The sequence below is a fragment of the Ranitomeya imitator genome, chromosome 3 (genome assembly GCF_032444005.1).
Source record: "Ranitomeya imitator isolate aRanImi1 chromosome 3, aRanImi1.pri, whole genome shotgun sequence".
NCBI classification, from domain to species: domain Eukaryota; kingdom Metazoa; phylum Chordata; class Amphibia; order Anura; family Dendrobatidae; genus Ranitomeya; species Ranitomeya imitator.
This window is the reverse complement of record NC_091284.1, coordinates 753113612-753140892: the sequence shown is the minus strand read 5'-3', so window position 1 is coordinate 753140892 and position 27281 is coordinate 753113612. Positions and strand designations below refer to the sequence as shown.

Sequence of the window (27281 nt, the reverse complement as noted above, 5' to 3'; positions counted from 1 at the left end):
CCTCTCTCCGTTTCATTGATGTAGCAATGCCACTTGCAATTGACCCTCCTCTTTGGGACAGGCGAAACATCAGGTTCTTCCACTTCTTTAAGAAAATACCTGGAGTTAAGTCCTCTGCTTGTAATTTTTTAGTCACTGTAAATGGGAGCTCTAGCAATTTTTCCAGCTCAGTCACCTGATTCCACTGACTTTCATTTAGCGTCAGTTGAGGGTTAGCCATGTCTACAAGAAAGGTTTTCAGTTCAACCAAGCGCTGAATCATTAAGTAAGTACTGCCCCATCGTGTGGCTTGATCAATAATTGCCCCTTTTCCAGCATGTCTCTTCAAAATTGAGTCAACTTTAGGGGTTCTGGCAACAGTAGCCAATTTTCTCACCTTGCCAATCAGTGCAGCAGCATGTCCTTCTTGCAGACTGTCTCTTATAGCCAGCTGTAGCGTATGCACAACACAGCGCATGTGATGAATGAAAGAACGTATTGACAGTTTCAACAAGATCATCTAAACTATCATGTTGCTGTTCATCTGAAGCAACTTCAGTTTGCTCCTCAGTTACAATACTGTGTTCCTCTATTTCAAACATTTCTGTGTCTGTGGACCCAGAATGTTCTTCTAGCTGCTGGTCACCATCATTACTCTCATTCATTAGGTTAATAGTACTTATAATATTTGAAGCATTGTCAGTTACGACAGAAAGAACTTGCTCTTTTTTAAGTTCATAGTCTTGCAGAACCTTTTCCACCAAGACCTGGAGAAACTCAGTGGTGTGATGCGCTTTGGTGTCTTTTACTGCCAATGTCTTGGTAACGATTTCGTTTTTGTCACAAACAAATCGGACATTGATGGCAAAATAGTTCACTCTGTGACGTGTGCAGGCATCCATTTTAAGAAACAGAAAGCATCCCTTGAGTTTTTTTAAGTTCTTCCTTTTGTTTAAAAGCTTCTTCGATTACTAATTTTCTAATACTCTCTCTCTCTCCAGAGAAACACCAAGCTTGCGGGCCATTTCCCCATTCAGACACACAAAAGCTGGTCGTGAAAAAATAATGAAATAGGCACACTATCCTTTACAACAAGCTCTATGATGTTTTTAAAATGTATCTACTGTCATTGTCACAGTAACTTTGTCACTGACAAAATATCTTGCAACTGATGGCTGCAAAGTTCTCTGCTCCTTTGTTTGGCTGGAAGAGCTGGGCACTGGTTCATTGGTTTGGATGCAGTCTCTCCCATCCACTGCTTTCAGTACTTCTGGATGAAAGCGCTGTAGATGTCTCTTTAGATTAGAAGCTCTGGTAGGAGCATTTTTATCTTTGCCTGAATATGCACTGATCTTGGCTTCACAGCATTTGTTTTCGCCTGGATCATTTGCCATACACTGACAGACATAATGTTTTCTATCTTGAGTGATGGTGAAATGTTCAAATACAGCTGATTTAAATGTGACGCTTCTTTGACACTCAGGTTTTTAATTCTGCATTCACAATCCAAATGACAATTATTTTTACTAAAAACAATTGTACAAAATTATTGCCAGGTCGTACAACTGATATAGTGGTCAGTAATACTGTTATTCCTCATGTACTCAGTTAACTGATGCAAAGTTTGTTGAAAGGATAATACTTCTTACAGTCTTCCTCTTCTGAGTAGCAGCTGTGAGATGCTTGGAAGACGCACACCAAACATCTAGTCTAGAGGAGGAGCTTTACTACTAAGAATTTGCAACACATTTTCAGTTTCATACATTGTAAGTAGGGGGGTTGGGGCAGCATGAGGTTAACCAAGTATAAGATTAGATAAGGGCAGTGGAGAACAGTGACATACAAGAAGTAAGAAATGTCTATCTCCAGCAGAACTGCTTATCACTGTTGTTCATAGTTTGATAGAACATATATTTGAGTAACATTTATAAAATTCATATGAAAGTTCAATTATGAAATATTAATACATTTTTTTTTTTTTTTTTTTAAAGTCTGAGTCGGTACATTTCTACCGACTCCGACTCCACAGCCCTGATGCAGACGATACACTGCAGACACATACGCAAATGTGAACTTAGCCTTACTGAGCGACTTTCTGTAGCTTTGATAAAATCATTTTGTCATTGATAGATCATTACAGTAGTAAGCCTGCTGTCATGTACTTGTCCATATTCATGAGCTCTGTATACCACCACCACTGATTGGCAGCTTTTGGTGTACACTCTGCATAGGCAGAAAGCTGCCAATCAAAAGGTGTGGATGGGGTTATACAGAGCTCAGCATTCAGAGAACAGTGAAGTTGGCAGGAAGTAAAATACTGATTTTATCAAAATTGCAGCAAGCAGCCCAGTAAGGGATACATCACTGGAATTGGGGTCTCTGCACCCACAGCATACTGCTTTTAGAAGAGACGGCAAAAACCTGGTGACAGATGCCTTTTAACTCATAAATGGCTGAAACTTATTGAGGGGAGGTCTAGCTACCGAGCTGCTGACTGGTTTGTGTAATCTTAAGGCACAATTCATTTTATAAGGCAGCACATGGAGGATGTATCCCAGCAGCATTACGTGGCTCAGTGGCCAATACTGCGGCTAGCTCATAAACATCTGGCTTCGAGCTAAAGAAATTGCGCATTTCCAATATGGGCTCACCTTACATTTTGAGGCGATCAGATGTATTACCGCGCTGTGGTCAATGGTGTCAGGTGCAGGTAGAGCGACATAATAGGGAGGCAAGAACAAGAAACCTTGATCTAAATAAGTTATTTTATTATACTTTGAAAATAACATTTTAGGCAGAAAGTATATTCTGTGCGGAATGTTAGTCTGACAGCACACCTACCAGGCCAAGTACCACCACCCACTTGTCACTTTAGTCCATCATATTGTGAATGACTTAGAAAATTGATAAGGTTATAGCATTGAGTGACTTTCATACAGCACATTAAAGAAAAAAAATACATGTAGGTCGCACACAGTTCTTCATTGCTCTGTGACCTGGGAGGACGAGGAGACGAAACATCAGTTTTGTCTAGAACAAGTCTAGAATCGGAACCGTAGAAAAGTGGAATTTTTTTTTTCTGCAACTTGTCACTTTCCAGATCGCAATGTCACCGTGTTATGGTGCATTATTACAGCAGCGCCATACACCAGTATTTCCTTCTCATTTAGCCATGATGGGAAATATGAAACCAACCTAAGATTCGTGGGCACACGGACCAGTACATGTTGGCAACCGATCAGAGTGCAGATCCAATGTTACATAATTGTGTAATGTGATGCTTATCATGGGCCACACATCCACTTTTCTGTGGACCCCATTTGCTCAACGTCCCCTAATACTATATTTAGCTTTGTGTTGAAAACCATTGCAGACTTCTAAGTGACCACAAGATGGTGCCCCAATCCATTAACACTAGGCCCATTTTCCTGCAAAGTAGGGCTTTGTTCACATAGTTATACACATCAATAACGGCTTCAAAACACGCAATTTTATGCATTTTTTTTTTATTCAGTGTGGGTTTTTGATACATTTTTTACTCTTTCTAGGGCAAAAATCTAAACAAAATTAATTTTGCTGCAGTCTATATGCAGAAACTGCATCTATCACTAGTCAAAAAAAAAAAAAAAAAAGTGATGTGCACCATAGGTGCGATTTTCTTCATGGGGACTGTGTCTCAAAATCTGCAAAGAATTTTATGTGACCACGCCCTAGAATAAGGCTACTTTCACACTAGCGTTAACTGCAATCCGTCACAATGCGTCGTTTTGCAGAAAAAACGCATCCTGCAAAAGTGCTTGCAGGATGCGTTTTTTCCCCATAGACTTGTATTGACTATGCATTGCGACGGATTGCCACACGTCGCATCCGTCGTGCGACGGATGCGTCGTGCTTTGGCGGACCGTCGGCACAAAAAAACGCTGCATGTAACGTTTTTTGCTGCCGACGGACCGCTTTTTCCGACCGCGCATGCGCGGCCGGAACTCCTCCCCGCACCTCACAATGGGGCAGCGGATGCGATGAAAATCTGCATCCGCTGCACCCGTTGTGCGGCGCTTACAACGCTAGTGTCGGTAACCTCGGCCCGACGCACTGCGACGGGCCGAGACCGACGCTAGTGTGAAAGAAACCTAATCAAAACCTGACGATATATCTATATAAAAACACTTAGATGTCTCTGACCTAATATTTCACTTCAAGAAAATGCATATATAAATATAACTCTGTACTTTTATTATATATTCTATGACAGTGCAAGTCAATCCTGGCAGTCACACTTGGTTCTAATATTCCTTCCATCTTTGGTTATTCTACTGTGTTTTTATCGAACGCTTTGGATTTAAATGTCAGTTTAGTATTTTTTATGCCGAATAATAAGATATTCTTAGAACACAGCACAGTTATTGGTGCAAAAGCAAATTTTAGTATTTAGTCCATCCGTAAATATTACACTAAGAGGCTTGATACATATTGCAGTTAGTCCATGGCTGCCATGAATGTTTTACAGGCTTGTACAGGTAACTGAACTGGATGGATTATTGCTTCGCTTATTTTCTTTTGAGGCTGTGTGCACACGTTCCGGATTTTTCGGTATAAAAAACGCAATTTTTGTGCACATGCTGCATTTTTTCCCGCAAAAAAAAAAAAACGCAGCATGTTCATTCTTTGTGCGGAATCGTGGGAATTCCACACACATAGAAATGCATTGATCCTCTTACTTCCCGCATGGGGCTGTGCCCACCATGCGGGAAGTAAGCGGATCATGTGCGGTTGGTACACAGGGTGGAGGAGATGAGACTCCTCCAGGCCCTGGGAACCATATACCTGGAAAAAAAAAAAATGCTATTCTCACCTTCCGTCGGCCCCAGCAGCCTTCCCGATCCTCGCGATGCTCCCGTTCCCAGTGATGCTTTGCGGTAATGACGTAGCGGTCTTGCGAGACCGCTGCGTCAAAGATCATTGCCGCGAGGCAATCTACTCTTCAGCACTACATTTTCACAAAGGCAGCTAGTAGGGAACCTAAATGGTCATTTTAAAGGGATTATCCCACTGTAAAATATCACTTACTGTATAGAGTGTTTGCAATTTACGGGTTGAAAACAATAAGAAAAAAAAAATCCAGTGCAGAGTTTATTTCTGGTACCACCTTGTGTTCAAAGAGTGTAGCCCGTCTCCACTTTATGAGCAGAGTGCCGGTGGTCACACATGCCTAGTTTCTCCCTCTACATACAGTTCTATACATAGTTTACTGCAAAACTGACAATAGAAATGGCTTTCTGCCCCGCTTGTCAGGCAAGATACATGGTAGTGTAGCTGATAAGCCCCTTGGTCTCTAGCAGAAGGAATCTATGTTAGCTGCCAGAAGGGGAAGGAGACCAATTCTGCTTTTCACCCAGTCCAGTGATGGGTACTATTTATACTATAGGCACTGCAAATTACCTTAAAAAACACCAATACCCAGTCAGGAAATAGTGATTCCTGGGATATCCCATTTACCACAAAATCCAAAAAGTACATAAGTATTGTCTTCAGAAGGAATATTAAATGTATAACGTCTGTCTGGAGAAGATAAATCAGGAATTTCCTTTTAGGACCAGGCCATTATTATTACTTTGCGTTTCAGACTATTAATATTGCTATTGTTTGTATTCGTATAGTGGAATATTTTTATCAGACCTGATCTTTGTGCCAATGTTTCGCACGGTTCTTACTCTAATAATGTATAGAAGAGAAGTCTATTAAAAACCAAGCGGATATTGTGTTAGCCAGTGGAAAGGTTTAGTCTCATTAAGGCAGAGGGGAGAGCGGGATGACGGCGTCAGTGCGGATCCTTCTTGTCCCGTTTCTCTTTCAGTTTGTATTCGTCTAGAATGACGTGACTGGTTTCTTTTGCAGTTTTTTTCACTATTGCCTTTATACCTAAATGGTCAATATTAAGTGCAGTCACCCCGACATTGATTGCAGAATTTACGGCATCGTCGGTGGCATGACCGGCATCTTTCCCATACCTACAAAAAAAAAAAAAAATCAAATAGTTCCATTGAGAAGTAACCTGTTAAAGATGAAATTGGTAGAATTTGTGCATCTGTGTAATTAATGTGCCAGGACGAGTTCTCCACTTAGTATACATAACCCACGTGCTACAGGCTCAGGCCATACAGACACTGAAGCGTCACCATAATATGAAGGGATCACTCTACTTTGTGCTCGATATGTGGGGAAAGGCCTAATCCGAGAGTGATCACCAAAAAAGGGGGCAGGATTTATTTATTTTTAATTTTTGGTTCTGCGCTTCCTGGCAAAATAACTGCACATTTGAGAAAAGATATAAAAACAATTTTAGATTCTGTCAATGTTCAATCAATAGTGTAATTGCTGTCAAAATAATTACATGGAATTAGCAGAATATAAGAAGGTTGATCCCAAGACAGCAAGTTCTCACCTATCCGAGGGATGATGGATAATCCAGTGATCACTAGAGGTCAGATCCCAGGAGCACCCAGTAATCCTGAGCATGGGACCTTAGACTATGAGAATTGGACTCTGCAGATAGATGACTGTCGCCAAAGAAAGCGGAGTACGGACCTCCTATTTCCGGCACTGCCACAGACAATAAAGGGAGCAGAGATCGAGCACATACACCTCCACTTTATTCAAGAATTGGCTCTACAGAGTCGATCCTCGCAGATTCCACAGTGCCAGTCTCACAATCATTGGGGGCTCCAGTGCTCTGACCCCCAGCAATTATTAGGTTAAAGATTGAGGAGATATATCACTCTTGGGAATAACCTTTTAAATGATACAGGTTAGGCTTGAATTAAGAACCATTACAAACCATCACCCCCAGCACAAGACACTTAACCCTGCTGTTGTCTTCGGTCTGGGGAGACCGATTTTGAACTTTGGTATTTTTTGGGGTGTTCAAGATGCGGTTCTGAAACTTGTGGTTGATTGACTGAAATGAGGATGGGTCGGTCGGCCACGGGTTTCAGAGCCGCATCTTGAATATTTTAAAGAATATTGAAGTTCAAGGTCGGTCGTTTTTGACCGAAGACAACAGCACGTTTAATACATACAGATCTATACAGGTTTCTGAAGACCAATCTCACCCCCTGACAGTAGAAATTCAACTATTACACCTGTATTACAGAACAATTGGAGGAGAAATTCTACCCTAAACATGGGACATGTTACTGTAAGAACTTAGTAAAATAAGTTGTCCTATGTTTGGAGGCTATTCGCTTGAGTGCTGTGGAAATTGCCATCCTTTGTTATAGATCTTTGGAGCTAAAGGCCGATACCACGTGCACTCGATTTGGGTTATTGTCCGCATATTCCTTAATATTTTAATGCAGCGCTTCTGACTACATTTTCTAATTACAGCCATTTGAGCATTTCCACCAAGAAACAGATCCGTTATCCTCAGATACTGTGAGACAAATGCAATACAGAAGGCTTCCAATTTGCAGCCATGTCCCACAAATCTCCATAGACTTGAAAGACTGGTCTGAATGGCACCCGCTCAGTCACACTATATTGGCAACAGGACCCCCATTGCACATGTCTACAATGGAGAGGTGCTGGCGCATTCACAGATCCGTTCGTTTTTATGGTATCTCTGAAAATTTTTGGAACTCCCATAGGAATGAGAAGAGGCGTACACCTGCAGCAGCCGCCTCTCCATGGCGGAAACATGCAACGTGGTGTCATTCTTGGCGCGAACAGGTGCCAGCAGAGGACTATGAAGCTATCTGAAGTTCATGAGCATCTTGTGGAATTGCCAAATGGTCATAATGATAACTAATTATAGGAATATTAATACACTGTATAAACAACAATACCCCAAAGTAATAATTTAAGGATTTAATAATTAAAATGTCAAAATTAGTGATGATTGAAGAGGAAAATGACTAAAAGAACAAACAAAAATAGTAATCACTTATGGTTTCGTAGCCGGAGGTTCATCCACATGGAGATCCCTATATCTAAAATGGAAATATTAGTCTTATTATAAATACAGATAATTATTATGGATATTAGATTCATTTTTGGTAATAGAGCATAAAATATCTTGGAACTGCTTGGATAAATTCTTATTTTCAACCATTAAAGTGGATCTGTTGGCATAATAAAGTATTATGACGTTTGGGTAAAAGTTGTCAAGTCAAACTATTAGTTAAAATAGTAAAAAAAAAAAAAAGTTATGAGTCTATATTACACACGTCGACCCAAACTATTATCTTCAGTTACTGATGGTAAAACAGGTAGTCAGACCTACTTGTATTTAACCGTATGCACAGTCTCTGAGGCCACACTCTTGGTGACGTTCTTCGCGGCGTGCTCTAAACCCTGCCAGACCGTTGCGAATCCTTTAAATAAAAACAAGAAAAATTTGTGGGAGGTGGATCTCCAAACATCACAAAATATCATCTTTGTAGCCATGAACATGCCTTGTACTCCACTTGCTGCTACCACCATAGCGCCATCCAATGGCGATTTACCATCCTTGTCTTTCTTCAGTGATTCAGGGAGAAGTTTGCTGCCATGTTTCTTCACGTGTGGCCCCAGCTCTCTCCCAACACAACTTGCAACAGCACAGACTCCATCCACTAGGACAAAGAAACACCCATCAGTAATAAATATTTAGCACAAAGAAAAAAAAAGACAAAAAAAAACACAAGGGTAAAGCAGACATCACTCATTACCAAATAATTCTGCTATCAAAAAGTGTACCCATAAAGCCATTAACCTTCATCAGGCTGCATAATTTTACAACGTTAACAGGCTGCAGAGGTACAATTGTACCTTCACATATATTTTATTGAAATTTGGCCAATATATTCTGGACCAAAACTGCCGAGATGTCACGAAATTTCAGCCCTCTACGGCTTTTCGAAAAAAACAAACGTTTTTTACGTACCGGTAATAGGATTTTACAGAGTCCACGACAGCACCCCTACGAGAGAGAGGGGATCCGCCCACCTTCCGGACAGGAACCTACAGGATTTAAAGGGGCGGTCCCCCTCACCACTCCAGTATGTGTTTCAGAGTATAAGAGACACCGCCATTGAGTTAGTACATAAACATATATACTTAAACATTACTAAATACCATCACCTTCTAAAGAGTGATATTTAAAAGCACACTTTCCAAAAGGGTGCAGAAACCAGTGATTAACTACGGGGGGGGGGGAATGTGCGGGTGCTGTCGTGGACTCTGTAAAATCCTATTACCGGTACGTAAAAAACTGTTTTCCTATCGCCACGACAGCACCCCTACGAGAGATTTTCAAAGATCAATCACCTGGGCGGGACTACAGCACTAAGTACTGTACGGCCAAAAACTAAATTGGCCTTTGATGATAAATCAAGACGATAATGTCTATAAAAAGGTGGAAGGAGATGACCACGTTGCCGCCTTACATATTACGTCTATGGAGACGTCTGCTCTTTCCGCCCAAAATGAGGCCATGGCCCGAGTGGAGTGGGCCCTGATGCCATCTGGTGGTGTCTGGCCTTTGGCCGTATAAGCCAAATATATCGCATCTCTTATCCATCTGGCGATAGACGCTTTTGTTACACTCGCCCCCTTCCTTGGGTTCTGAAAGGAAACAAACAGAGCCCTACTCTGCCTCCATGGTTCTGTTTTGCGCAGGTACTCTAATACAGTTCTTCTGACATCTAACATGTGATATTTCTGCTAGTCAGCTGAATTCGGATTGTCACAGAAAGATGGTAAAATTATTTCCTGACTTCTATGAAATTTGGAAGCTACTTTTGGTAGGTATGCTGGATCTGGTTTTAACACTATCCTATCCTGAAAGACCATTAAATAAGGAGGATCTATCGACAATGCTCGTAAATCACTCAATCTCCTAGCGGAAGTCAGGGCCACTGGAAAGGCTGTTTTTAAAGTTAAATTTTTAATTGAGACAGAATCTAATGGCTCAAAGGGGGGTACTGTTAAAGCATCCAAAACCAAATTTAAATCCCATGGTGGTAATTTAGGAACATAAACTGGGTTACTACGTTCGGTAATAAATCTGGATACCCATCTATTTCCCGCCACATCACTGTTATATAATGCCCCCAAAGCTGATACTTGGACTCTAAGGGTATTTACCGCCAAGCCCAATTCTCGGCCTTTCTGTAAAAACTCTAGAATAGCCGGAATTGGAACCTTGCCGGAAAAGGGATGTTGGTAGAAGGCAAGGAACTTTTTCCAGGTTTTAGAATATATCTTAGTGGTAACTTCTTTTCGGCTATTTAAAAGGGTAGATATCAAAGCATCTGAAAACCCTTTCCTCCTCAATAACTCCCTCTCAAATTCCACGCCGTCAGATGCAGGGATTCCACATTGGGGTAACGGAATGGACCCTGAGAAAGAAGTTCCGACTGACCGGCAATACCCAGGGGGTCGGTCACAGACATTGCCCTGAGTAACGAGAACCATGCCCTCCTGGGCCAAAAGGGGGCAATCAGGATCTCGCTCGCTCCTCCCTGATCTTTCTGAGGACTATAGGGATCAGACACATTGGGGGAAATGCATATGCCAGAGGGAAATCCCAGTGAATCTGAAAGGAGTCTATTATACAGGGTTTGTCCGCCACCCGAAGAGAAGCAAACTTCCTGGTCTGTCTGTTCTCTCTTGTTGCAAATAGGTCTATATCGGGTAACCCCCATAGGTCTACTATCCGTTTGAACACCTGTCGACTTAGAACCCATTCTCCCTGACGTAGAGAATGACGGCTGAGGTAATCTGCCTCTGTGTTGAGCTCTCCCCAAATGTGAACGGCTGAAAGAGCGAAAGTGAGCTTCGGCTATGTTGAGTATGTCTGTGGTGGTGTTCATTAGAGACCTTGATCTTGTCCCTCCTTGATGGTTGAGATATGCTACTACTGTTGTGTTGTCTGACTGGACCCTTACATGTGAATCCCGCAGAGATGGTAGCCACCTGAGTAGGGCCTTTTTTTACTGCCGTAAGCTCTTTCCAATTCGAGGACTCTTGAGCCTTGAGAGAGACCATTGCCCTTGAGTCCAAACATCTCCTATGTGAGCTCCCCAACCTATCGGACTGGCATCGGTTGTGACCGTGTTGTCTGGTACTACACTCCAGTGTACCCCTTTTGCTAAATGTTCCATATTTGGCCACCATCTCAGACTGTGTAGAGTGGTGGTGGATAGCCTGAGTCTTCCGCCTAGCTGACCTTGAAGACTCCTCTCTGCATCCAAGACCTAGGCCTGCAATACTCGAGTGTGGAATTGAGCCCACTGGACGGCCAGTATGCAAGATGTTAGGGATCCCAAAAGGGACATTGGGAGATGGGAGGGGATGGGAGAACTACAATACCCAGATAGATTAGCGAAATTAGGATTATTTAGTCTAGAAAAAAGACAACTGAGGGGCGATCTAATAACCATGTATAAGTATATAAGGGGACAATACAAATATCTCGCTGAGGATCTGTTTATACCAAGGAAGGTGACGGGCACAAGGGGGCATTCTTTGCGTCTGGAGGAGAGAAGGTTTTTCCACCAACATAGAAGAGGATTCTTTACTGTTAGGGCAGTGAGAATCTGGAATTGCTTGCCTGAGGAGGTGGTGATGGCGAACTCAGTCGAGGGGTTCAAGAGAGGCCTGGATGTCTTCCTGGAGCAGAACAATATTGTATCATACAATTATTAGGTTCTGTAGAAGGACGTAGATCTGGGGATTTATTATGATGGAATATAGGCTGAATTGGATGGACAAATGTTTTTTTTCGGCCTTACTAACTATGTTACTATGTCTCTCAAAGTCAGATCTCGTTTTTTTGTCACAGTACTGACTTTGTGCACAATCCTCTGCTTATTTTCTTCCGGAAGGAAACATAGTTGATTTTCCGAACTTAGCAGAATACCCAGGAAAGTCTGAGTCGTTGATGGTTCTAATCTTGATTTTTCCAGATTGACTAGCCAACCCAAGTCCTGTAAGGAAGATATTACATGCTTTAGGCGACTCCTACACTGAAAAAAACGAATTTCCCACTACCAGGAAGTCATCCAAGTAGGGTATAATTAATGTATCTTGTTCTCTGACATAGGTCATCACTTCTGCAATGATCTTGGTAAACACCCTCGGTGCCATAGATAGACCAAATGGCATTGCAGTAAACTGAAAGTGTCTGACCTGATCGTTTAAGCGCACCGCCATTCTGAGGAACTGTTGATGATCCTTGTGAATGGGCAGATGGTAATACGCATCCTTTAAATCCAGGACTGTCATAAAGCATCTGGGAATAAGAAGTTTAGTCGCCGTTTTAATTGATTCCATTTTAAAGGCATGGTATTGTAGATACTTGTTCAATCTCCGTAAATTTATAATGGTTCGAAAGGATCCATCTGGTTTGGAGATCAAAAATAAAGGGGAATAGAACCCTTCCCCCTGCTGATCTTTTGGAACCTCTACTATAACCTTCTGTCTTAACATCTGAACCTCTTTTTCCAGGGCCTTCTGTTGGTCTAAGGAATCAGGGGCAGTCAAAATATAAAAATTAGAAGGTTTTTCCCGGAATTCTAATCTTAATCCCGACTTAACTATACCCAGAACCCAATTGCTCGAAGTTATTCTGGCCCACTGAGTATAGAAGTGCTTTAACCTGCCCCCTACTGGGAGATCTGTATTAACGGTAATTTCTTCTACGTCTTGAGGAAGATGATGAGGCATTAAAGTCCGAACCTTTCTTTTTCGGCTCCGTTGATTCCCAGTCTCGGTTTTGGTAAGGTCTTCGGTATGGGAAGCGTCTCCTGAAGGTATTCCTAAAGGTAGGATTGAATACTTTAGGAAAACCCTTCTTCCTATCCTCAGCTTTAGCCAGGATGTCATCCAATACCGGGCCAAACAGGTACTCACCCCTACACGGAATTGTACACAGTTGAGCTCTTGCCCGAGCATCCCCTTTCCAGGTCTTAAGCCATAGAGCTCGGCGAGCAGCGTTCGAGAGACCTGCTGATCTGGCTGCCAGTTTCAGAGAATCCACTGATGCATCTGCCAAATACGCCACACCCTCACGTATTTGAGATAGGGAGTTCAGTATCTTGTCTCTAGGCACTTTGAATTTTAGCTGTTCCTCCAGCTGGGTTATCCAGACCATGACGGATCTAGCTGTACAAGTACTAGAGATCGCAGGTTTGAATGCTCCAGGCGATGACTCCCACACTTTCTTCAAAAATATATCCGCCTTTCTATCTGACGGATCTTTCAGAAGACCTACATCCTCCAGAGGCAAGGTACCAGCTTCAGATGTAGAAGCCACAGCCACGTCCACTTTAGGGACTTTCATCCATTCCTCCAAGTCATTATCGTTAAAGGGATACCTTCTCTTTGCAGATGACAGCAGGAAACCTTTGCCCTGTTTATCCCATTCCTGTTTAATAAGGGTCTTAACTGTATCCACTACCGGGAATGACTTCCGACTTTTCTGGCACAAGCCCGCAAACATTATGTCTTGCGCAGATCTTGGTTCTCTGTTCTCTGCAACGCCCCTGGTTGCCCAGACTCCTTTAACTAATATATCCATGTTTTCAACTGAAAAACATGGTCTTCCCTCTTCATCTGAGGAGGATGGTGATGAGGAGCGAGAACATTCACCTTCTTGCAAGGACGGGCTAGATCCAGGAGATACGTCCCTGACCGACCTTTCATCGCGGCTGCCTCTAAGGGAATAACTTATTTCCTCCCTGATGACCGCTCTGAGGTCTGACGAACGAAGGGGAGCCTCTTCCTCCAAGGTCTGACAGATGCAAGCCTGGCAAAGCCTTTTAGCATAACTGTCAGGCATTGGAGTTGTGCATAAAGCACATTGCTTATGCTTAGATTTAGCTGTCCTTTTACCCTAAAACAAAGCACAAAATAACGGACTATATCAGCACCAGGTGTATTGTTAACACTCACCATTAGGCTGATCTCGTGAATACCGTTTTTGGAGGAGAAGGATCCATATGTGACGCTGGGGCGCTCCCATGCCGCTGCCCTCGTACCACTCTGCTGCTACTTCTTGAGCGGCCGCTACCGCTCTTGCTGCGCTGCTCCGGCACCTCTCCCTGAGGGTGCTCTGTGTCCCCTACTGAGGACATCTTGCCGCACAAAGCATTCCATAGGCGCCGCTCTTTCATAGCTGCAGCCGCACTCCTCCCCCGGAAGTGTAACAACTACTTCCGGGTTCACCAGCGCCGGTGAGAACGCAGACCGCGCGCTTGATCTGCGGACCAGGACGGCACTGCCCGACTCCTGGGACGCGCTCCATATGGCCAGACGAGGGGGGGGTCTGCACGCAGGACACCCCCCGACGCTGCTTCCAGGCCCCCGATTCTGCCGTTCCCAACGGACACCGCACAGAGGCATGGTGGACCCGGGTAAGTCCTGCAGGCTCCCGCTGTCCGGACAGGAACCCAAACTGGAGTGGTGAGGGGGACCGCTCCTTTAAATCCTGTAGGTTCCTGTCCAGATGGTGGGCAGATCCCCTCTCTCTCGTAGGGGTGCTGTCGTGGCGATAGGAAAAAGTTATTGCAATTTTAAAACGGAATAGTTACAATTGTACCTACTCAGCCGGACGAAGGTTAACTGGGATCAATTTACTATCAAAGATCAGGGGCCCAACTATAGGGGGTACAGAGGCTGCAGTTGCAATTGGAGCCTAGGGAAGGGAGGTGAGCGGCAAGTGGTCTGTTTGGACCTTTTGAGAGATCAATACTAGTAAAGAAATTCTGAGAATGTGATAATGGATGCCAGCACATATTTCAAGCTGCAACCTGTCCTAGTTATGTCAGGATGAGTTACAACCCAAAAAAATACCACTTGAGATGCGTCACCTGTCAGAGGAGTAGCACTGTAAGCAAAACATACCTAATCTGCTTTTTCCGCTGCAGAGCAGGGCTGTAATATAACAAAAGGAAAAACCTCGACTGATTACAAGGGGTTTTTCCTCTGGCTTTATCCTGCTCCGTTCTCGTTTGTAAACGAGTTCTGCTGAGTCAGTCTGACAGCTTTACAGCAGGGCACAGAGACTGACTGAGCACACAGCCAGACACAGTGGACACAAGTTTTTCTCCATCTCTCCTGTTATAGCCCTGCGGCTTAGTGAGTAGGCCAGGTAAGTTTGTTCACGATGCTGCTCTGATACTTGGGACTCAAGTCTTGAGCAGTGTGTCTTCATGCTGAAAGCCATCCTGACAACTATGAAGAGTTGCAGCTTGATATATGGGATGGCGGCTATTTTTATGATATTCCTGGGGAACCCCTTTAGAAGATCGGTTGGAGATTTTGCCTTGCGGCACATGAGCATCAAGTTACGTAATGGACAAGGCTTTACCTCTACTATTCAGTTCAAAAGAGCTTTTAAGAAAAGTCACCAGAATACTTTAGATCTTTACCTAGGAATTGACTGACTTTAACTGCTCCTCCGGTGGCTTGCTTGGCTACGTTGAGCCCTTTGGCCACTGTGGGACTGACCTCCATAGGTTTATCCTCGGGTTGTATGTGCTCTCTTAATTTGGTAGCGCCTTTGTGAATGGCTTTTTCAGTCAATTCTGCGCCTTTAACCAGACCCCAACTCAGCCAGGAAGCTCCTAGATAACGAAAATAAATTAAAACACAGCAAAACTTTATTGTTTAATATCAGCAGTGCAGAAGTTTATGGCCATATATATTGTAAACTTTTCTCATTTCTACACTTTGTTTCCAAATCTAGAGTTCATGTTTCAGACACATGGCCAACACTGATTTTAAGTGATTTTTGCAATGTAGAGCATAAAAGATGGAGTACAAATTGTAATAGAGTATGCCTTTTTGATGGCTGGCATGAGAAGCAACAACATCTAATACATTCCATTGTATGGTGAAAAGGGGACAGACGTCTTCCATTATGGCAAATCATTGTGACTAGTTGTTCAAACAGCAAACTGCCTCCTAATCAGAGATCCAAACAAAACATTCACAGCATCAATGCTCTTCTTTAATTTACTGGCACACCCAGGCTTGGACTGGCCCACCGGAGAACCGGAGGATCCTCCGGTGGGCCCTGGCACTGACACCTGCTGGCAGGGCCCCCACTGCTCCAGACTCCAGAGCCCCCCGGCTTGAAGAAGATACTCACCCTGCTCCAGCGATGGTCTCGGCGTCTGCACTGCAGCTCGTCCTGAACGAGCGGTCACGTGACACCGCTCATTAAGGCCATGATTATGCGCATATTCATGACCTTAAATGAGTGGTGTCACATGACCGCTCAAGCAGGAAGAAGGTGCTGCGCCGGCGCCTGGAGTCGGGACAGAGCGCGAGGGATGTCAGCACGGCCGTGCAGTGGGACAGGTGAGTATGAGGGACGGGGGGGGTTTGGGGGGGATGAAGGAGGACATAAGCCGGCGCGCCGAGCAGGAGCGGAGAGATAAGCCTGCATACAGCAACAGGGGGGGAATATAAGCCATGCATACAGGGATGGGGGGGGGGGGGGGGGGGGAGATATGAGCCTTGCATACAGGGGGGAATATGAGCCATGCATACAGGGAGGGATATAAGCCATACATACAGGGGGGGGATATAAGCCATGCATACAGGGGGGAGTATAAGCCATGCATACAGGGTGGAATATGAGCCATGCATACAGGAGGGGGGGGATATGATCCATGCATACAGGGGGGGGGGGGATATGAGCCATGCATACAGGGGGGGGGATATGAGCCATGCATACAGGGGGGGGGATATAAGCCATACATACAGGAGGGAATATAAGCCATACATACAGGGGGGGGGATATGAGCCATGCATACGGAGGGGGGGGGGGCGGGGGGGGGGAGTTAAAAGCCATGCATACAGGGGGGGATATAAGCCATGCATACAGGAGGGAATATAAGACATACATACAGGGGGGGGGATATAAGCCATGCATACAGGGTGGAATATGTGCCATGCATACAGGGGGGGGAATATGAGCCATGCATACAGTGGGGGGATACGAGCCATGCATACAGGAGGGGGGGGGATATGAGTCATGCATACAGGGGCGGAATATGGGCGATGCATACAGGAGGGGGGGGGAATATGAGCCATGCATACAGGGGGGGGGTGAACATGAGCCATGCATACAGGAGGGGGGGGGATATGAGCCATGCATACGGGGGGGGGGGGGGAGGAATATGAGCCATGCATACAGGAGGGGTGACTGAGCCATGCCTACAGGTGGGGGGGGGGGAAATGAGCCATGCATACACGGGGAGATATGAGTCATGCATACAGGGGGGGGGTAATATGAGCTATGTATATGGGATGGGAGGGAGATGAGCCATGCATACAGGAGGGGGGTCATTATACAGTATGGAGCATCATGTGCGGCCATTATACAGTATTGAGCATTATGTGGGATCATTATACAGTATGGAGAACTGTGTGGCCGTTATACAGTATGGAGCACTATGTGTGGGTGGTCATTATACAGTATGGAGCACTGTCTGGCCATTATACAGTATGGAGCACTGTGTGGCCATATTTTTGTTTGCTTATAATTATTGTATATAAAACAGTGTGATCAGCAGTGCTAAATGGGTGTGGTTGGGACGTGGATATGGGTGTGACTAGTTGTGAAATGGGTATGGTCAGAGGCGTGGCCTAAAATTTTCCGCGGCGCACTACGCGCGCCGCAAACTTTATACCTCCTTCCCTTCTTCAAAAGTTGGAAGGTATGGTACCGCATCTGCCAGATCATGGCAAGTGCCGCAAATCTCATAGGGAATGAATGAGGCCGAATGCAGTGTTTCTGTAAGTGATCCGTTACGCGGCAGATGCAGAAAAACTGCCGGATCTGCTGCAAAAGGCGACTTTCACATCAGCGATTCTTGCCAAAGTCACTGCTGATAATGTCATACTCACCAAAGGGGAGGCAGCACTAAAAGTGCCTAGGGCAGCAGAAACTCTAAATATGGCACTGGGGGGCTCCATTATATTCTGTGGGGGGACTGCATTATACTCAGGGTACTACATTGTATTATGGGGGCTACATCATACTATATGAGGGGTTACAGTATACTCTATGGGGGGCTGCATTATATTCTGTGGTGGGGCTGCATTATTCTCTCAGGGGACTACATAATATTATGGGGGCTACATCATACTATATGAGGGGGCTACTGTATACTCTATGGGGGGCTGCATTCTCTCAGGTGACTACATTATATTCTGTGGTGGGTGGCATTATACTATATGAGGGGGGGGGGGCTGCATTATACCCTATGGGTGCTACATTATATCCTATGATGGGGACTGCGTCATACTTGAGAGGGTTGCATTATATTTTGTGGGGTGCTGCATTATATTCTATGAGAGGGGACTGCATTATATTTCATGAGAGGGCTACATTATATTCTGTGAGGGGGCTACCCCAACCCTTGCTACATTATTAAGACGTGAACTACCTTATATTATACCCTGATATTAGCGCTTTTTACCGCACAATTGGTGGTCTTGTATCTATTTCTATGCAGCTACATAGTGGGCCCCAAGAATGATTTTCTCTGGTGGGCCCAAGGTGCTCCAGTCCGACGCTGGGCACACCATCAATATACAGGTAATAAAGTGCAAGTGGAAGGTTTCACCTCTTGTGACAACTGGGGCTTGGAGTGAACATTTTGGACTGAGGACACCCCATTTTATGTGCATCAAATGGGAGTTGGTGCTGACATGTGCATAATAAGGTCGCTTCAGGGCTGAACATACATTTCTGAAAACACCGTATGACTGCTGAGTCTTGACACTGTTCAATATCCACACTGTCAGGATTCCCCGATATCGTCAGCCTGAGCTGTCGTCACGTGACCCAAGTATGTGATTTCCTTAGTCTGGGTCAGACTCACTCCTCACGTCTCGTGCTAGTTGGGACATGTCGACCACTTGAACGGACTGTAGGAGAATTCTGACATTTGTGTTAGACCTGGAAACCTCTTTAAATATTAATCAAATATACTAATTACTGTCTAGACGAGTAGTCCCCAAGCGGTGGTTCAGACGTCACATTTGCCTGACCACATGACAGTATGTCTGCGTAGCAGGAGTCTCTGTCCATTTTGGTGTAGTTTGAGTAGTTATAAAATGGACCGACTACATAAAATAAATTAGTACAGTAGTTCAATGCAGTATGATGTAAATTTTTTCGTAAGGTGACGTAACAGTTTTTTTTTTCCCTTTACACACACACAACCAAATTGTAATAGCATGTATAAAGGCATGAGAATGATCCCTTTGTGTCTGTCTGTCCCTGCCGGCAGCACGGCCGTGTGCATGGACCAGTGTCATGGAGATGCTGGAACATGGTGGCGGGGCCAGAGCATAGGTATGAAATTCAGGACATTGCTTCTATTTCTTTCTATATCCTAAGAAGAATTGAATGACTCCATAACACTTATTACATTTCTTTCAGCTTCTTCTCAGATGTTTTTCCCTCCTCTATGAAAAATTGGGCATCAGTAATAGTCATGGCTCCGGTATCTTTACCTTGGAGAATTCCCTGGGCCACCTTCTCACTCCATGTAGCTTGTTCTTCCTTCTCCCTTGGAGTCGGCTCAGGCTCGGGCATAGAAATCACGTGTATTGTCCGAGTCAGGTCAATGACTTCACCTGATGCTTCACCGGCCTTCATAGGAGAAATACACAGTTCAGTAAAGCACACCATGAGCCGATACAGCTTACCTGTCTGTATAATATTTAGTTTATCCTTTCAATATTTTATATTGAATGTCACCCCCCCCCCACCAACAATGGATCCCTTGGGGTCCGGGACACTTTGTAAAGAACGACTGGCTCTATAGATTATATCAGTGCATTTATCTCAGTATCTCTGGACGTACCATAACTGCCAGCCAAAAATCAGCTAGTGGTCTAATATATACACACACACATGGCTCGATTGTAATGGCTTGATTGTATTACGTGGGGGGAGGGGATTTAAGTTTCAGGGTCAAGGTGTACCCCCTCTAATGTAATTGGGGTCTAAGTCCAGAATGGGTCAGAAATGCGCATTTTCTGTCTTAGATCAGCTGTGAAACAAGGGACGGAAACTTATTTTCTTTTGCCAGATTGCAGGCTCTCCAGATTACACCATGGGTGGTTTGGAAGAATTTTAGGTACAAAGACGACATTGACCCAATTGAAGAAGCATTGAATAATTAAGGACAAAGGGAATGGATGCAATCCAAAATGTACGTATCCATTTACTAAGAGACAACTGTCAGGAATTGTTCCTGCAACACTTCTGGAGGAAAACAAACTAAGAAAAATCTAAACGAAAAGTCAGGAATTATCAGTGTCCCTTTAACTAATCCCACAGACATTAGGATCATCAGCTTACAGTAGATCCATCATCAGACTATGTGACCACATGTGAGGGCAGGTTAGTTGTGCTATTTGGCTAATAGGTGTAACCAGAGCAGACAGTTATGAAGCTTCGCCCTCCCTGATTATTGTGATGGACAGGTCACTGTATGTTCTCATACACAGCAGCCATCAAACACGCAGCTTTATTCTTCTATTGCTCCCATTAGCAAAATGGCACAATATTTCTGTTGCAGTTTTTGCTGCACAGATGGCTGATCTGTCTCTGTATTATACGGCCTCCTCATAGATGACATTCTGATGACAGATCTGCTTTAGCTCCTGGATCCTGTAGGTGCAATGCAGAAAATACTGCGCTCACTATATCAAATCGATATCATAAAACCAGCGAGTAAAACTCCGTTCTGCCCAAGCCATGTACATCGTATGACCTGGGTAATCTTTTCTTGCTTTTCACTTACTTGAATTCTCAGGTCGGACATTTGTTTCATTAGGTCTTCAAAGAGCTCCAGATCCGCTGCTGGGAGCTCAGCGGAGAGCACTACCCCCACGTAAGAGCCGGGGAGCTGCGACATCAGGTCGGGGAACATGTACACCCCATTATTAGAGAGTAAGACTGGAGACTGGTTAGACATGAGCGGGTACAGCCAGTCACACACCTGCCAAACAAAACGAGGTTAGGTGTTATTGTACAGATTTCTTCATTTTTGCACCCTCCTATGTAACATTAGTTGTTTTTTTGTTTGTTTGTTTTTTTTGCTCCGCTCCTCTTCTGAGTGACGTCAACGCTCTGCAGACTTTCTGGGTCACGCTGCGTTCTGACCTGGAAGGCACTCGAACATCAGAACGAGGCACCATAGGCTTTCATGTTACAAGACTAGAAGGTGACATCACTCTGAAGGGGAGCAGAAAGATCCTATAGAAGGTGGTGGAAGGCGGAGTATATTAACATATGCACGGATTTATTAAAAACAATTCTTCGCGAGTGCCTAGACCTAGAGCACGGCCCCTTTAGTTTACATACTGCGGGGATAGTTACTATATACCGTACAGCAGCCTTAGAATTACTGGAACTCTTATTCAAAACACAAATGAGTAGTAAATACGGTAGGTCAAATGCCAGTGTCAGCGTGGCAGAAACACAATCTCACCCATGCGTTTTTAATGAAGAGGATGGTGTGTCGTTATAAACAGTGCAGGATGCCGTCTACATATTTATATAGTATAACGAGGTCTAAATATTCTTCAGGTAACATCATCTGAATTCACAAGCCCTGTTTACGGATCACATGATTCAATATGGCTGTTATTATTTGGCTTCTCTAAACCACGGCCCTCTCCTAGATACATCATTGTTTAATCACACAGACATCACTATGCAGTCAGGGCAAACAGACTACAGAGGTGGCCAACACAGCCACTATGGCTACCACAGAAGAGGTAACCCAATTTAAAAAGGTGCCAGTCATTGACTGCTCTTGCCAGTGATTCAGAAGCTCCCTGTCTGAGCAGCATTTTCTCTTCCTGTTGACAGGGCGGGACTACTTGTGTCCTGCAGATTGACAACAGGCTTCCCCCAATTAGGCAGTACTTCTCGGCTGTCAATCAGCATGACACCAGTAGTCCCGCCCTGTCAACAGGAAGAGAAAGTGCTCTGTTGACGGAACAGCCGAATCTCTGGCAGGAGCAGTCAATGACCGGCAACGGGTACAACAGGCAGATAGTTGCCCCTTACCAACTACATACTTTTTTTTTGGACGCAGTAAATCTAATAGTTTAGGCTTCTATCTTAAAGGGTTCGTCCGGCACCTAAAGTGTATTTTCTAAATATCTATCCTTACAGCCTAACCAGTTTTGTAATTTCCTTTATTTCACAATACCCTACATGTCTCCCTATCTATAAAGGCATAGTGATAGGTAACTTGTTGTTTGATGGCCACACAGTTTTATTTAACCCCTTAGTGACGGAGCCAAATTTTTGAAATCTGACCAGTGTCACTTTATGTGGTAATAACTCTGCAACGCTTCAACAAATCCCAGTGATTTTGAGACTGTTTTTTCGTGACACATTATACTTTCTGATAATGGTAAATTTAGGTCAATATGTTTTGTGTTTATTTATAAAAAATATCAAAAATTTTAGAAAAATGTTAAAAAATTAGCAATTTTCAAACTTTGAATGATTATCCCTTTAATCCAGATGGCCATACCAGAGCAAAATATTAATAAATAACATTTCCCACATGTTGGCTTTACCTCAGCACCATTTGTAAAATGTTATTTTAATTTGTTAGCATTTTAGGAGGATTAAAAATGTAGCAGCAATTTTTCATTTTTTCAAGGAAATTTACTAAATTTTTTTTTTTTAGGGACTTAGCCATGTTTGAAGTGACTTTAGGGGTCTCATATATATATTGGGAAACCCCCAAACGTGATACCATTTTAAAAACAGCACCCCAGACATATTGAAAACTGCAGTCAGGTAGTTTATTAACTCTTTAGATGCTTTACAGGAATGAATGCAAAGTGGCATGATAGGAATGAAAATGTGTATTTTTACCACCTAAATGCCTCTAACTTCTGAACAGATTACTACAGCAATCAGACTCTAAGGCTGCTATTTGGTCATGAATTGCCATGGCAAACATCAGGACCACAAAATCAAGATCTGAGGGCACCAATTTGGTTAAAGAGGAAGCCCCCACACTCTGTTCACCATTTATAATGATGTAGTCACTATTGGCAGCAGCATCTAAGGGGTTAAACAGAGTTGGACGGTGCAAACACTGATCGTGGCTGATGCAGCAAGTTGTCAGCTATAGTGTACAGCCGACAGGTACTGGATTGTCACCTGTATGGGGAGGCTATTATCTTATATCTCAGGTCAGTTAAAAGACGTATTGGCTGTCATTAAGGGGTTAAAGTTGCTCAAATTTATAAATATGTAATGTTGGCAGATAAATATATATATATATATATATATATATATATATATATATATATATATATATATATAGACGGTGGCCCCATCACTGGAAGGTTTTGGAGGTACTACAACTCCTTCTCTTCTTGCATATTGTACCAAATATACAGCTTACCTGGAGGAAAGCAGGAGGGCGGTTCGGGTCCATTTCACTACTGGTGTCCATAAACTTAATAATACGGAGATACCCTGGATATGAGGGGGCGCTCACTAATCCATCGGGTGTCACATAGAAGATCTGGACTCCCCTGGGTATAAGGATCAGTTCTTCTGCGTCTACTCCCAGACTCTGCACTGGCGGTGGCTGTGTGGGCATAGCGTAAAACTCATCCCCGAATATCGAATGTTCCCCAGACTCAGTCCCATAAGAAACAGTGTAATGTCCATCTGTGGCCTGGGGGGTATATGCTGGGGGTGCGGAGACCCCCGCTAGATGCGGATCCATTGCTGCTCCACTGTTCTGTGCTATATACGAAACCCCATTCACTGGCTCTGAAGGAAATGGTGGTAACGTTGGCGGTGTTGGCCTTTCAGGTTTTTCCTTCACTTTTGGTGGCAGTGATGGATATACCGTGGGCACTGGGGTAGATGTACCCACAGCGGGAGGGTTTGCAGGGGGTCCTGACATGCTCTGCTGTAAGATATTCAGTCTGGTATTGACGTTCTCCAGGGTCTCTCGCATTTTCCCTTGCATTTGTCTGGCGGCATCCCATGCTGGTCCGATGCACTCAGGTCCCTGTAAGGAGACACTTAGTCCTCTTATCAGATGCTCCTGGCCTTGCTTGTAATAGTTGCGAGCTTCTTCCTTGTATCCGGTCTCATCGGTGTTCAAACCTTTGTTAATGTAGACAAACGCTTTCCTGTATTCTTCCTCGATACTTCGTATTAAAGCGTTGTCCTGCATCTCTGCTAGGGGCTGCTTTTCCATTACTGCAAAAACAACAAAAGGTGCAACATATCAGAAGAAAATACAACTCAGGCACATAGAAATGACATCACTATCCGTACGACTGATTAGGCCGGCAATGATCAGCCGATGTTGGCTTCATTTTTATTATACAGATGTAGCAGAGATGAAATAACTTATCTTATTTTTTTTTTATTTAAATGCATATTTTTGGGGCCTCAAAATATTTTGCAACTGTTTTTTAAATTTTTAGTATAGTTTTTTTTGCATTATGAGTAAACAAATGCCTCCATATTTGGCCGAGAACTTCTACTGAATTGGCAGTTTTTAATTTTGTACCACTTTCCTCTCCCCATCTCTTTGCATTAAAGAACCACTCCTCCCATCAAAGTTTTTATCCTCTTAATATATTGCAATCATCATATTATACCGCACTCTGTGTACTTACAATTGCTCATTTTGCCTTTCTACCCAGTTAATTCTTCTCTTTTCTCTGCTCTATGTAGAAACAGGAAGTCTCTTGTCCCTGCATTTATCATTCCCCTCTTCACCTCCTGACCCATCTGCTCCCTTTTCCCCTCTGCCAGGGACTTTTTCAGTGATGACAGGGATAATAGACCTCCTGTTGCTACATAGAGCTTAGAAGGAGTCGGCTAGTCACGTGATGTTATAGACCTAATTCAAATGAGAAGAATTAGCTGGGTAGAAAGGCAAAATGAGCAATTGTAAGTACACAGTGCTGTATAATATTACAGTCATCATATTATAAGGATACAAATTTTGATAAGAGCGCTTTAACTGGAAATCAGTCAGTGTGGGGATGTATGTGGTGTCTTTTCCTGGCAATTCTCAGGATCTTGATGCAACGGCCATGTCAATAGTCTATGGCAGCCAGACCAGAGTTCTGTGACCCTCCGACTAAATGCGGCACCACCTCTTCTAATTAAAGTGCCCCGCTATGTCATGTGTGCAATGAACTGCAAGGTAACAAGTTACAAACTCTTCATCAGAACCAACTCCCTGACCAATTCTTCGTTTACTTATTCTACAGCCAGTAAAGTGCATGGAAACGAAGCCTGTAAAGGCCAAATGGCGCAATGCCTTGGAATTATCTTAATATATACTTACCTTGTAACGTCTTCACATCCTGTTCCTCCCAGATGTGTCCGGGTCCCAGAATTCCAAGCGGCGTAAGTTCACCGACCTCCATATTGGGACACCCAAGTGATGGGTGTCTCAATATGGAAACTGCTAGTGGTACCAGCCTCTTGTGCGGTACCACCAGCCAAACACTGTCGCACCACACACACACACACATTGTATACGCCGTACGCACCACACACACACTGTATACGCCGTACGCAGCCTCTTGTGCGGTACCACCAGCCGAACACTGTCGCACAACACACACTGTATACGCCATATGCAGCCTCTTGCACGGTACCACCAGTGAAACACCGTCACACACACCGTCACACCACTCACACTGTATACGCCGTACGCAGCCTCTTGCGCGGTACCACCAGAGAAACACTGTCACAAACACACTGCCGCCGGGATCAGCCGAATGATTCACTGACCGCCGCCATCTTTGTACAGGAGGAGCGCATGCAGTTTTAATGTGACCGCCGCTATCTGTCTGCACAGAGATGGCAACGACCTGATTTACTGCGCCTGCGCGAATTCTTTTAACACAGGGGGGAGGGGTGAGTGCACATAGGAAAGAGGACACACAGCAGGGATACAGCTCAAATGAGAGAACACACGAGGGCAGAAGACAGCAGAGGAAGAAGAGAGAAAGAGCAGACAAGGGGGATAGCACATGGGGTAGACAGGTCAAAGAAGAGAGCACAGACGGGAGAAGTCAGCACATGGGGAAAGAGAGTAAATAGGTGGGTGAGCACATGGGGGGCAGAGATTCTCAATGCTGCAAAGCCTGCCCCATAGTAACATTACCGCCCTCCCGATGCGATAGCATCCGGCCTCCATCTAGTTTAGAGTGTATTGCCTTACGGATGTCCACAGAGGACCACATGAGGGCACGTAAACTGAATTATGATTCTGTCCTGCAGACCTGTATTGCAGTCTGTGCCTGAGCACCACATGTATAAGGCCTTATTAGAATGATTTGTTTATTTTGTACGCATTCCTTCCTTGTATGAAAGCTCCAAGAAAACAGAGCAACTCTGCATGTTGGCTGTCATCCATTATGCACAATATTACCCCACAAAATGCCCCAAAACAACTTATTACATATGCACAAAATTTCATTAAAAAAAACAAAAAGAAAAGAAATGGACCCATCATCGCACACCATGGTGTATGAACACGTCATCTGTGTTTTTTTTGTTTTTTTTTTTAACATGAGTGATACCTATTGCAAATTCTACGATAGCTCAGAAGCCTCCATACACTGTATGATGTGCCCCATATATAGCATGGGCTTCAAATATTGCTCCAAACAGAAAAAAAAAAACAAAAAACGCTACCTTTCCTTGCTGGCTGCTACTCTGCCCCGGATCCCTAAGCGTCACCATGTTCTGGCTCTCTACACGGTGATTGTACAGGCCAGAGAGTGCGCGCTGTCATCGCACCCTCTGATCTGAAATGTCACAGAGTCAGAAGACGCTGCAGCGGCGGAGGAAAGGGGAGAGGTAAGTATAGCAAGTAGTGGGGCCCTGAGCAGAGTGGAAGGGGAGTCACTAGTGGGTGCCAACACCGGGTCCCCATAGCGCGTCGGGGTCCCCAATGGAAGCTGGCCCTGGATACAGGAATAGTAAAAATATTCTCATTAGTGATGAGTAAACGTGATCGGATAAGGTGTTATCTGAGCATGCTCAGGTGCAAACTGAGTGTCTTCGGTGTGCTTAAATAATATGTTCGAGGCGCCGCGGCTGCAACACATGCAGGGACTGTCTAAGGCAAGGGTGGGGAACCTCAGGCCCCAGGGCAATTAACGGCCCTCGATGACCTTTCATCAGGCCCCCGAGCAGATTCTCAGGGACCGCATGCTTGGGCAGGGAGGTGTATTTTGATTACAACCACCTCATGAATTTCTTC

The 27281-nt window shown here is 44.2% G+C and overlaps 1 protein-coding gene across 2 annotated transcripts in view; it reads right to left on the bottom strand.

Moving 5' to 3' along the window:
• Window positions 1-2730: 2730 nt before the first annotated feature.
• The window catches only part of LOC138671074 (spartin-like), a 47796-nt gene continuing 23245 nt past the window's right edge, over window positions 2731-27281 (bottom strand). Inside the window, exons 2-9 of one of the 2 annotated variants that reach the window (XM_069758962.1) lie at window positions 23430-24244; window positions 20793-20990; window positions 19495-19633; window positions 15390-15584; window positions 8430-8588; window positions 8258-8348; window positions 7919-7964; window positions 2731-5987 (exon numbers count right to left, since the gene is read on the bottom strand). In XM_069758962.1, the coding sequence (XP_069615063.1) occupies window positions 7919-7964; window positions 8258-8348; window positions 8430-8588; window positions 15390-15584; window positions 19495-19633; window positions 20793-20990; window positions 23430-24242 (1641 nt within the window). In that variant the 5' untranslated portion in view covers window positions 24243-24244 and the 3' untranslated portion in view covers window positions 2731-5987. The remainder of the gene's footprint in view (window positions 5988-7918; window positions 7965-8257; window positions 8349-8429; window positions 8589-15389; window positions 15585-19494; window positions 19634-20792; window positions 20991-23429; window positions 24245-27281) is intronic. The other variant, XM_069758961.1, reaches the window with a different exon arrangement.